Source organism: Barbatula barbatula (assembly GCF_947034865.1).
Source record: "Barbatula barbatula genome assembly, chromosome: 3".
NCBI classification, from domain to species: domain Eukaryota; kingdom Metazoa; phylum Chordata; class Actinopteri; order Cypriniformes; family Nemacheilidae; genus Barbatula; species Barbatula barbatula.
Genome location: NC_136764.1, coordinates 18,337,939 through 18,350,117, shown reverse-complemented (window position 1 = coordinate 18,350,117; position 12,179 = coordinate 18,337,939). Strand labels below are relative to the sequence as shown.

General features: G+C 41.9%; 1 protein-coding gene across 2 annotated transcripts in view; it reads right to left on the bottom strand.

The window, feature by feature from the left end:
- Positions 1-7,925: 7,925 nt before the first annotated feature.
- Positions 7,926-12,179, bottom strand: part of chd7 (chromodomain helicase DNA binding protein 7) — a 45,987-nt gene continuing 41,733 nt past the window's right edge. Inside the window, exons 32-38 of one of the 2 annotated variants that reach the window (XM_079452068.1) lie at positions 11,917-12,074; positions 11,372-11,599; positions 10,841-11,242; positions 10,553-10,762; positions 10,302-10,442; positions 10,108-10,212; positions 7,926-9,987 (exon numbers count right to left, since the gene is read on the bottom strand). In XM_079452068.1, coding sequence (XP_079308194.1) covers positions 8,932-9,987; positions 10,108-10,212; positions 10,302-10,442; positions 10,553-10,762; positions 10,841-11,242; positions 11,372-11,599; positions 11,917-12,074 — 2,300 coding nt within the window. In that variant the 3' untranslated portion in view covers positions 7,926-8,931. The remainder of the gene's footprint in view (positions 9,988-10,107; positions 10,213-10,301; positions 10,443-10,552; positions 10,763-10,840; positions 11,243-11,371; positions 11,600-11,916; positions 12,075-12,179) is intronic. The other variant, XM_079452069.1, reaches the window with a different exon arrangement.

Genomic DNA, 12,179 nt, shown 5'->3' with positions numbered 1-12,179 from the left:
GAATGAATCAGATCAAGCATTTACTATTGGAAGGTTTTGGCGCCTTCTGCCGTTGGAACCGGATGCACACATTATATAGATCAGGATTACTGTATGTTGCGTTAATGTATTATTCCGTTAGACAAGCTTCTAGAACTGAATCAGGAACGTCAGGCAAGCCCGGCTAGCTCAGTCGGTAGAGCATGAGACTCTTAATCTCAGGGTCGTGGGTTCGAGCCCCACGTTGGGCGCGATTGTTTTTTACAATTGGTTTTAAACCATTCTAATTCCAGCGTGTTTGAAACTGTCAAGTTTTTCATTCATATATAGAAACACAAACATTAAAAATAACTGTACAGATAGAAAATATCTACCACAGTACTTACCTTGTTTGGCCAATAGAGGGCAGTTGATAAACATGCACATTTGGCATTAGCTCCTTGTCTTAACTTATCTTTATTTAAATCTGTTTATATACAGTTGTTGCACTATAACATGTTTTGCACGTAAATATATAAATTGTTTCATTTACTTGTCAAACTGCAGTGGTATGACAAATTTTTACACTAGTTCGCCCATATTTATGGTCTTGCCTAGGGCCCCACAACCCCACGAGCCGGCCCTGGTATCATGCAATGTAAGTCCAAAGCGTCTGCCAAATGCGTAATGTAAATTTGACTAAGGGCTACTTAAGCAAAGCCCTTGTCTGTGAAACATTGCCTATTTGTATTGGCCATGCATGGTTGTCAGGTTCGTTTTTAAATTGTCGCCAAGGATTTTAGTTCATGGGTTAAAGGTAGATAGATTTTGTTTATCGGCTGTCATTCTTAAAATAGTAATTTATGAAAATATACCATGTTTATGATTACAAGTTTTTTTTTAAATGTAACGCACAACAGTGACTGTAAAATATGTATTTCGAATATAGGAGTGACATATTTTGGGTTTTGGGTTGAGGTCACTGGGTTGCTTTTGTAAAGCAGAATTGGCTCAAACTAAGTGAACTCATCATTAAGTATGTCAGTGTCTAGCCAAGCCAAAAGCTACGAAGAGTGTTTACTTTTGAGGCAACAGCCTCTTCTGAATCTCATGTAATTCCGTATGACTTTCTTCTCTCTGCAGAAACAAAAGAAGATATTTTGAAGAATGCTGGTAACCAGACACCACTGGCCTTCATTGACTTCCATATAGACACACAACCACTATGACATTTCACAAATGATGAAACATTTTTGGGTGAACTATTCCTTTTCTGGTGCTTTCAGAAGGCATTTGTGTAAATCTCTAAAATTGATAGAAACACGGTTTTCTGTGTCAAGCTATAATTGTTTGTTTCATAAGGTCCTTATCTATAGATATAATCTTGGCTAATTGCTTGCTTAACTGGAATGTTTAAAATGTGGTTTCTTTCTTCACACTAGACTCTTGAGTTGTCTTTAGTCATGTTTACACAACACATGAAGGAAGGAATGTTTTCAGTAAAAGAACAAATGTAGTTTGTCACATGTCAATCCACACATAAACCTCTTAACAAGTGCCACCATTTTCAAATGATTCAAAGTTTTTGATAGTTGGTTGAATATTAATGTTAAACAAAGGTAATAAAAAATGCAGACTTACCATAGGCCCTGTGCATTTGAAAATGGATGATTGAAAAAGTAGCAAAGAGCAAATAAAATACCATTCAATTTTTTCTAAAATATAGGAACTATAAATATTTAATTTACAAAATAATATGAAAAATAAAATATTGTCTGTAATCTAAACAAAAACATCTGAGGAAAAGCATGAATGTTTCTTCAACACAATCATTAAAATGCATTTCCAGCAGAGGTCCCTCCAACCCAAATTCTGAAGACCAGCTGCTCATCGGTTTCCTGTTGCTTCTCTGAATATTGTTTGATCTTAAAGTATTTTAAAACTGTAATACAGAAACATGTGTGTTACCATGTACAGCACACACTTGCATTTGAATTTACTGAGTTAGGCTACTTACTGATTTTGAGCTCATAAACGTTTGTTTAAAAAATATTTGACGGATCAGTTTATTTTTATGGTTAAGGCTTTTTTCAGTTTACATAAAAGTTTGTGAGTTGTTTGTGATCTGCACTTGAAGAGCTTGATTTAAAATTAGATAACTCTGTTTTATTGTGTTTATGTTTTAAATTATTATGGATTAAATCAAAACAAACCAACTGCAGATTGATTGATATTAATTGGAGTGCACCATCAAAAAACATGATTTTGATCTCATTTTGGAACCAAACTCTTCACTTATTGTAAAGGATGATGTAAATCTATCAACACTTTCTGAAAGGGGTGTATTATTTGCCCTGGCACACAAATAATAATGCTTACAGATATCGAATGACATAAGTTTATGAGAAAGGGATAAACATGCGAAGGGCTTCTCGTATTACTTTCAAACTAGCAATATTATAATAAAACAGACATCCAGCTTTTACCTACCACCTCACATCATTATACATTTCTACAACAGCCTTCCGATCTCATATTTTAATTACAGTTCTCCTTTTCACATTTACTTTGATCTCATCTCAGATTCACAGCTTGTAATTCCACAATTTCCTTCCAGTTGTGTTTATCTGAAACTGAGAAGCTGTAATTGTGTGTGTTTGACTGAGAGAGAGAGAGACGGTCCCTTCAGACTTACACTTGAGTCAGAGACAAGTGGATCAGCTCTCTGTAAAGCACTCTGCCATCAGTGGAGAACCAAGAGGTGCCTCTTCTCTGCCCCTGTTCATGACGCTTCCCCTCCTCCATCACCCACCGGGTCGGGGAGGGTGGGAGGTGGCCGGTGTGGGGGAGGAGCCCTTTTGTCCTGAGCGGCGTTGTGGCTAATCTAAAGACCTGCGATGGACGCCTCTCTGGCGGACTCCACCCCTCAGCGGGGGATGGGGATAGCGTGAGAGGGCACGGGGGAAGGGCAGACAGGGCGGGGGCAGGAGGAGGCAGCGGGGGCTGGGGGAGGGGGAAGGTCATTAGTCAGCATGGAGAAAAGGAGAACAGCAGGACACAGTGCCACACATTACAGCCCCACCACCTCCCGCATTGTCCTCTCTCCCAGGCCAAATGACTGCTGGAGGATTCACAGAGTTAAATTTCTAATCTCTCTCAAAGGGGGTTCGGGCTCTGGTTTTGTCATGGTAATCTTGAGCATTGGACAGGTACAGTGTGTAACACATGTAAATGAATGAGTCCTGTTGTAAAAGATGGGACGGTTTGGTTTAAGATTAGGCTATAAATTGCACACACTTGACCTGCGTTTCTATCTTTAGATTTCTGTAGACCACCCCTGGGTGTGTGACTGTGTGAAGAGTAAATGAAATATTTGTGCGCAGCTAAATCAAAAATGACCTTTAGTGCTCACAGCGAGACACCGGAGCAACAGACACCTGCTGTTCCAGTCCTTGAAGAGCTGCATGGCCATCAAACCACACTTCTCGCACACAGCATACCTTCAGAAAGACCTTAATAAGTGCTTTAGAAATGTGTTTTGCACTCCGTTTGAAGAATTGAGAGAGTTAAATGTGAACTTCTCCGGCACTGACAACAGCATTGGCTTGTGTTTTGGTGCTCATTCGTAATGTGTCGGCGTGAGAGACGCAGGAAGCAGCCAGGACTCGAGGCACAGATGTGGACCAGACGTGCAGCTGGGTTTGTGTGTGACACTGATAAGAGATGCCACTGGAGGAAAACCAGCTTGACTCGGTCCAAGACAGAATACAACATGAAACAGAATACTGGGAATGAGGGAATGGATGAACAGAATGAATGGGGGTTGTAGTAGATTCAATACAAATGTAAGAGGAATAATGTAAAAACATATACAGTTCTGTCCAAAAGTGTCCAATTTAGGATTTTTTTAATTCAAATATGTGACCCAGTTTGTAAACCCATCTAGTTATTATTTATTAAAATCATCATATGAAATTTAAAGAAAATTCTGTAAAATATAGTTTTAATATATTTACCATTGACTGAGTAAATCCCTGTCAAAGATTGAAATCATAGTGAAAGTAATAGTTGAACTCAAACTTTATTTCAGAATTAGACTGGTTTTACAGACTGGGTGAAATAAATTGTTTATTTGATTATATATTAAACGTATATTCATAATATATTAAATACATATTGACACATTGTATTTATGTTGCATAGTTCAACTTGTAGTGTAAATTAAAGTAGGGTAAATTAGAGTCAAGACCAGGAGAATGACTACAAAACATTACTACACAACAGGATTAACAAATCTTAATAACTAATACAATTGTGGTCAATGCAGGCTTTATTTCCAGTAGGTTTTATTTGAATGAAAAAAAACAATATTTACTGATTTAATGTCGTTTGTTTTTGCACAATAAAAAACTAAATCCACCAAAGGGGATAGAGCTTTCTCATACGTAGCACCTAAACTCTGGAATAGCCTTCCTATTCGAAGGGTCAGACACAATACCAAGTATTTATTGCCTAATATGCAAAATAAACCACCAGCATTTATTAGATATTTTTTTTAGCTTGTTCAATAAACAACATGTACAGTGCTGTGTTTTACCTTTTTTGTGTTTTTCTTCTGTAAAGCTTCTTTGGAACAATGCACATTGTGAAAAGCGCTATATAAATCAAATTAAATTGAACAATAAATTTGCCCAATAAATAAGTGTTTTGCACTATGCACCTCATATTTAGATGTTTCAATCTAATTTGAGGGGCATTAAAACCAAATACTGTCCAAATATTCCCCCGGGCATTACTTCTTAGACACTACTATCACACGGTCCGGTTAGCTAATGAGCACGTCTTATGAATAACAGCATCACGATGATTTAACATTCTTGCAGAAATGAAAAACCGAGATGTATAGTATGTTACCCCAAGCATTCCCATAATCCCCAATTTCTAGAGGAATTGGAAAGAATGTTCCAGGGTGAAATGTGCATAAAGAGGGTGTTTGTGGTGCACAGAAGCATTTAATTTCACAGTGAAATACAGCCACTCTCTGGGGCCACACAGCTCACAGACACTTGATTTGGGCAACATGGCGTCTGATGAGTCATGCCTGTAGTGAATAATCTGTCTTCATCTCAACTGGGTGTCAAGCACAGACCAGACGGGCCAGAATTCACAGCAGAAAAGAACAACATACATTTTTTCTTGCCTATAGGTTTACAAACTTATAGTTTTGTTTTTAGTTTCATTTCTGTTTTAAATTTAGATTTTATGCTAATTTTTAATATTTTGATTTCGTAATTTTATTGAGTTTCCTTTATTTTTGTATACTATAATAATTTCATGCCTGATTTCACAGACAAGGCTTAAACCTATATGAAAGTTTCAGCTGCATTAACTGAAAACAAATTGCCCTGACTTCTCTTAAAATGTCTCAAGATGCACAGCAGTAATGTTTTTATCAATGACATTTAGAAAAAGCTAATAAATTATGATAATTTACGGCATAGTCCTGACTCCTGATTTAAACTAAACCTTGTCTGTGAAACCGGGCCTTAGTGTCTTAAACTTATTTCAGTTTTCCAATCATTTTTAGGCCAATGTTATATTTGATTTCAATAAACAAGAAACGTTTTAGTAAACTTAAGTAAGCCTTGGGTTAAATAGTTTTGAGACCAATGATAAGCTGTGTGTGATCTATTTAGATTTTTAAATAGACTATAAAACTTTAACTTATAGAATTTTCATGAAGAGACAGTACACCACCAACATGATAATTCTGTTAATGTGTATTAACCTCAGAATTCCATTTAGGTTTCCGACAGCATCTCAATAAGCACAAAGAAATGTCTGAATAATCTTTTAAACATATTGGCACATTTCTCTCGCTCTTTTCACAGCGTGCGCTAAAATCTATGAGTAGTTTTTGGTAGTCATCTGTTCGCACCACTCCGAGCACGTTAGAGCGCACAGTGTGTCCGCGCGCGCGTGTGATGCGCAGGGCAGCTGAGCAGTCGGCATGACACTCATCACACAGTCTGCGATTGATGCTCTGCCTCTCGCCCTCAATGTCACGCACGACACATCCGTCTCCGGGGGAAACAGGAGGTGCGAGAGCGTGTGACAGTTTTAAATCCCCTCAGCCGGCGAGAAGGACATCGTCGCTGCATCTGATAGAGCTCAGGCACATCCCTCCCCCTACCTGTGTCACCGGCACAGGATACTGTGATCAATCACGTAACCAAGACGGCGAGGCACTGGGTCGCCCTGACGACCGCAAATCGCTCTTTATCGAAAGCTGCAGAGACGACCGGCCGGGCCAACTCGAGCTGGAAATGGCATATTTATCGGCTCCGAATACGAATCAGCTGCCCAAAGCCTGACATTTTCGGAAAGCATCCGTTTTAGGATCATTGGCTGGGTGGATTACTAAAACCCAGAAGGCTCACTGCTGAATATTAAACCAGTTCAGCTGTTGAGCAGGACACACAGTATATAAACACGAATGTGGGATGCGAGTAGATCTGCTTACAGCGAGCGCTTTGAGCCGCAGGCTTACAGCCAGACCTGTCACAATAGCTAATGAGTGCTTCTCATTAAGTGCCTACACATGAGCTGATTATGTAATAACATTTTTATTAGTTGCACCTCAATGCCTCGGGTCATCTCTTTTAACAGATCATTCTTATGTTCATGAATCAATCCTGAATAATCGGATAATGGCCTACATCCCTGTGTCAAAACATCAGAGCGGCATTATCGTGTCTATATTTCACGCACTTTGCAGACGCTTTATCCAACACGTCGTTCTTACATATCAGAAGTTATTCGTTTGCTCCTCTTACGGATCTGCTGACGAGGAAACATCGAGTTTGGCCTTTCTGTGCAAGGGTCTCTCCCAAGGGGAGACTGCTAGCTCCAATCCCAGCGGCCCAGCGATAGTGAACCGTGCCGCGTTGCCATGTTTGACGCTCGGCGGCTAACCACAACCTGCCTCCTCGCCAACGACAGACTTCACACCCAGCAGTCAGTGGTTAGTGAAGGAGGCACGATGCCGGCGGTGACGGGCCCTGTGTGAGGAACTGTGCCATGTGTCAAGATAGCACATAATGACTGGGAAGCACAGATTTTCACTGCCGCTAAAACCGGCCTGACAACCGCACGTCTCGCTTTTCATTAAAACAGGAAGAACTGGAAAAATAACAGCAGATCGGTATTTTGCTTTCAAAGAAACAAAACATTTCCGATGTGCATTTTTGTGCCAAGTTTTTAACGTACATTTAACACCTCCGGTCCAGGACTTCCGCAGAATGCACGAGGGGCATCATTTTGACAATTCCTCGTGCAAGTACCTCCTGTCGAAAACTCCAACTACTGCCAGTTGCAAACACACACGAGACCTATGGATTTCACGATCCACTTCATCGGAAAGTGCAATTATGAAAGATGTCTGTCGAGAGGGGGAAAGCCTTGTTTCAGGCGTTAGGCTCATAATGGCTGGCTACTGGAGCGGACAGAGCCCCTGCCATGTCCTCTCGTGCTGTCAAAGCACGTTATGTCAGCCGCTCCACAGGACCGATGGTGTTTATGATGGTTAGAATAAACAGGCCTGTCCGAGTCGCTTTTCTCTCTTACTGGCAACAAGGCCATGTTGCTGCACTGCACGAGGGACCTAGTACAGAATCATTTAAATGGTTTTCGTATATTATTTTGTGTAAAACATGCTGGACTAGTAATGTTCAACTACATTAGACTAAAAATCAAAAGCATGGTAGCACGAAATAACATGCAAAATATGAAACTAAATATGAAAAAGTATGGTTATACTTAACATTTATACCAGTTTAACAATGTTAGTTTTTTACAGTTTAAGTAAACTGAACCATTTAACCGATATGTAAAAGTGCCATTGTTTTCAGAGGACCATGGCACCAAATGTTACTTGTCATTCCCACAGAGCAACACAAACACCATTTTGGTTTCCTAGGCGAATATCGTGAGTCACTTTTATTAAAAGCATCATTACTACAGTTGGCAGCAATTTACAGTTCATCATACATGATGGTTCAAAAAAGGAAAGGACACTCACAAAAAAAGAAAAACATTTACAACATTTATGTCTGTAAACTTCAAGGCTAGTTAGAATTGAGGTAATGCTGTTCAGCGTTGTGGCTAAAGTAACAAAAGTCCATTCAAATAGATAAAGGTACCTGATTTTATTCTTACACCAGTGCATTAACATGGATACAACGAGACAATTTTGACTGCAGTAATTTATTTCATTTTTCACACGTTTCGGTGTTTAGTCAAGAGAGTAAAATTGAACATTCAAAAGCTGCCTTCGTTATTGCTGTCTCCACAGGTTGAGAGGTCTCCCCACCCGTTTGGATTGTCAGTGTGAGAGACTGGGAACAGTCAGAGTGTAGGCTATGATATGTGAGAACTTCACCCGCTCCTCTCAGCAGAACAGTACAACAAAATCCTTTTTCAGCAGCGGAGTCTTAATGCCGTTAAATTGTACACCACTGAATATTATGAGATGCTACTCCTTGTTACAATATCAACAGTAGAGAGAGGAAAAAATAAGACAAAAACCCAAACAATATTAAAATAAAAGAGCAGCATAGCACTATTGGAACGATTAATTCCTATAATATTTTACGACATTTCCATCTCCTCTAGAAGGCACCCACACAGTGCCAAAGACTTAAACATAAACAAAAAAGGAAAAATACATAGGGGAGGGGAACACCCTTTTGACATCCACACAACTCTAACTTCGGTTTGTTTCTTCCCTTGCTATGCTAATGGTTACAGAGACCGCTTATTTGCGTTCCCGATACGTTGCCAGTCAAGAAAAACCAAACAACCAAATTCAAAAATGTGTTTTGATATTGAGTTGGCATGTAAACAACTGGACTAACCATGAGTTTCAGTCAGCGTCTCAGCCCCAGGGAAATGTAAGGCGGCCCATTTCAATCTTCAGTCACTTTTGTCATCCTCATCAGCAGGGTCATCGTCGTCGTCATCATCATCATCGTCGTCGTCGTCATCATCATCATCCTCATCCATTCCACCCTCCATTGAGTCCTCAGCTGGTCCTGCCAAGTCGTCATCAAGTACTGATGAATCAGCCGTCTTATTCTGGCTCTCCTCCGAGTCACTGTCTTCAAGTGTGTTGTCAGCGGTTTCAACATCAGCCGTGGAGGCGTTCTGGTCCTGATCAGCACGGGCTGCTTTACCAGACTCCTTGTATTCGCCGGTAGCCCCTAAGGCCCCTGACACAGCACTCTGAAGGTCAGCTAGAGAAGCTTGAGGAAAGCCTGGGAGGCCCAAGCCACCAAGACTGGGGGGTAAGAACATGGATGGGTAAAAGAGGCCTGGAGCCATGGTGGAAAGCAGGAAAGGGTTAAAGGCCAACTGGTTACTCGACATGCCAGCAGAGGCAGCTGCGTTCAGTGCCACCGCATCTCCTGTAGCCTCAGCAGATTCCGTTTCACTCGCTTTCTCCGCTTCTTTGTCATTCTCTTTCTCCTCTTCCTCATCTTTACTTTCCTCATCTTTTTTGGGCTTCGGATTCTCCTCAGATTCGCCCTGTTCTGTGCCCGAGGCGCCGTTGGTGGCTGAGGCAGCAGCGGCCAGATTCCCTCCAAACAGTCCCCCCAGGTTGAACATGTTGGGTAGGCCGCCCATGCCTGGAAGCATCAGAGGCAACATGGCAGCAGCGTGCTTGGCATCTGCCCCTCCTCCCAGAGCAGGAGGAAAGCCCATTAGGCCGGCCGCCAGCTGGAGGCTCTGGAGGTTCTGCAGGCCCTGCAGGTTCTGCAGGCCCTGCAGACTGGTCAGGTCCATACCTCCAAACAGTCCGTTCATTAACAAAGGATTAACTCCAGAGGTGGAGGCCGCTGCTGCGGCAGCTGCCTGTGCCGCTGCCTTAGCGATCTCAGATTTGGGCCGTCTGCCTCTGCGGCGAACGCCCTCCTCTCTTACCACAGGCCCAGTAAGGAGACGGTCAAACATGGCTTCTGGGAGAAAGCCCTGATCAAAAAATATATATAACAGGTTCAAAATTATATTTATGCATATATATATAAAAACATCTTTAAAATCATGATAAGCATATTTTATTTAACAGGATGAAAGCACAACAGGACTCACCGATTGTTTAACAATATCCGTCCAATCTGGGGAGATGGCAAACTCTGGATTTTCAACTAGCCAACGAGGTAAATCCTTCATTGGAGGGGCCATGGCTCCTCCCATCTGTAATTATGTAAAATAAAAATATTTACATATTAGTAACATTTAAGGCACAATCTTTTAATTAAACACTGGCTGAATGGAATACTTGCCTTTCTGCCGTTCCTTATATTAACCACCGGCACCCTCTCCTCCCCAGTCAGTGTGTTAATATCAATCTTGTTAGGATTGCGACAACGGTGCCTTTTCTGTTTAGGCTTGGCGAATTGGGAGAGGAGGTGATCCTCATTCTTCTAAAAGATAAGACAACAGTTAATTAACAAGTGCATTGCAAAAACAAAACTTCTGCAGACGAGTTGTGGGGTTCGACCTCAAGGTAAGATGTCACAAACATTTCACTCACTGGTACAAATCCAGACATATCCATAGTGTATGTGGGATGCTGTCTCAGCCATTCCTGAAGGTCTTTAGGGCTGGGTCCATCTTCTCCTTTAAGATGGCTCCCTTCATCTAGGCCATCACCAGGTGCCTGCGCAGGAGATGAAAGGTGTCTGTTTGCCTGTCCTGGCATATGTGCCCCATCAACAAAAGCTTTGGTCGCATCTGAATTGTCCTGTAAAATCAATAAGAGAAAATGAGGAAAGCACAGTGAAAACTAGAAAACATTATGACAAAAAGGTACGATACGTACAGCATTGAGCGGTGCCCTCTTGTTTCCCATAAAAAGCAGCTCCAACCCCTCCACATTTTTCCTACGGCCTCTTTTTCTCCGATTGGGCAGTTCAGCATCGAGTGGAGAGCCGTTAGCTCTTGGTCTGGAGGAAGCACCTGCTTGTAGCAGCTCCATCTGGGCTTTTAAGGCTGCGGAAGAGGCCATGGCTCTGGGGAAGGTGGTGGAAGAAGTGGCGGACATGCCGTGCAGGGCCTTGGTCAGATCCATGGCCTGAGCTTGGCCTTCTGCAGCATGGGACTCTCGTAACTGAGCTACCATCTCCATTAGGTTTCTGCGCTTGGCAGCACGCTCGGCCTCTATCTCCACTTTTCTCCTCCTACGTCGGCGTTGGCGAGGCACTGACATGCTCAATGCCTCATCCTGTCCATCAGAAAGGACAATGACAAGTAATCAAACATTGTTTCAATCAATCGATGTCAACCACAAAGCAGGCACAATATAGGCATTTTAGAAGTACAAACAGGTATTTAAGTTATGGACGGGACTTGCCTTGTTGACCTGTGGTGACATGGTGAGGTCCTCACTGCCACTATAGCTGGCCTGACCCACCATTGAGAGATCACCGAGACTCCGCCTCTGCAGGGGACTGTCCGTTGCCATGGAGCTGTAGCCAGGCAACAGGCCAGGGAAGTCTAAGAACTGCCTTCTGTTGGAAGGCCACTTGCCCTTCAAGACCGCTTCACAGATGTTGTCCATGCGATTGATCATTACCCTGTCCTGAAGTACAAACACAGAAGAGTAGCACAAGTGTGAGCGTGTGCTTGCACGTGTACACACACACCTAATGAACTGGAAGGCCTTTGAAGGGTATCTCTGTTTTAAGGTGCATTTAATACCTTTTTTCCTGTTAACTGTAGTGAAAGTCAAGCTTACACTTTACCAAAAGTATAAATTAGTCCAATCACAAGCAATGTACATGCATGCTCCAAGTTGTAGCAAGTTTTATAAAATAGGCTTATGATATAATCATTTTTTACAATGACAGAAAACTGCTACAGAAAAACAGTAGCAACAGGCTGAATTACTAAACAAACCTTGGGCCAGAAAGAGAAGAGAGAACGTTCACTGAACATCTGAGAGGCTGACGGCTCCACGTCGTCGACACTGAAGCAGTCTCGTGTCTCATCACGGGCAGTGCTCAAGGAGGCGTTACTTTCCTCATCAAAATTCTTCCTCTCAGAAGCGGCACCAGCTGCAAAACAAAATTCAGTTTTAATGCAAACAAGCAAAAAGACTTGCAACACTGATTCTTTACGTTTGTTAAAATTAAATCGATGGAAACAACTATAAGCCAGCC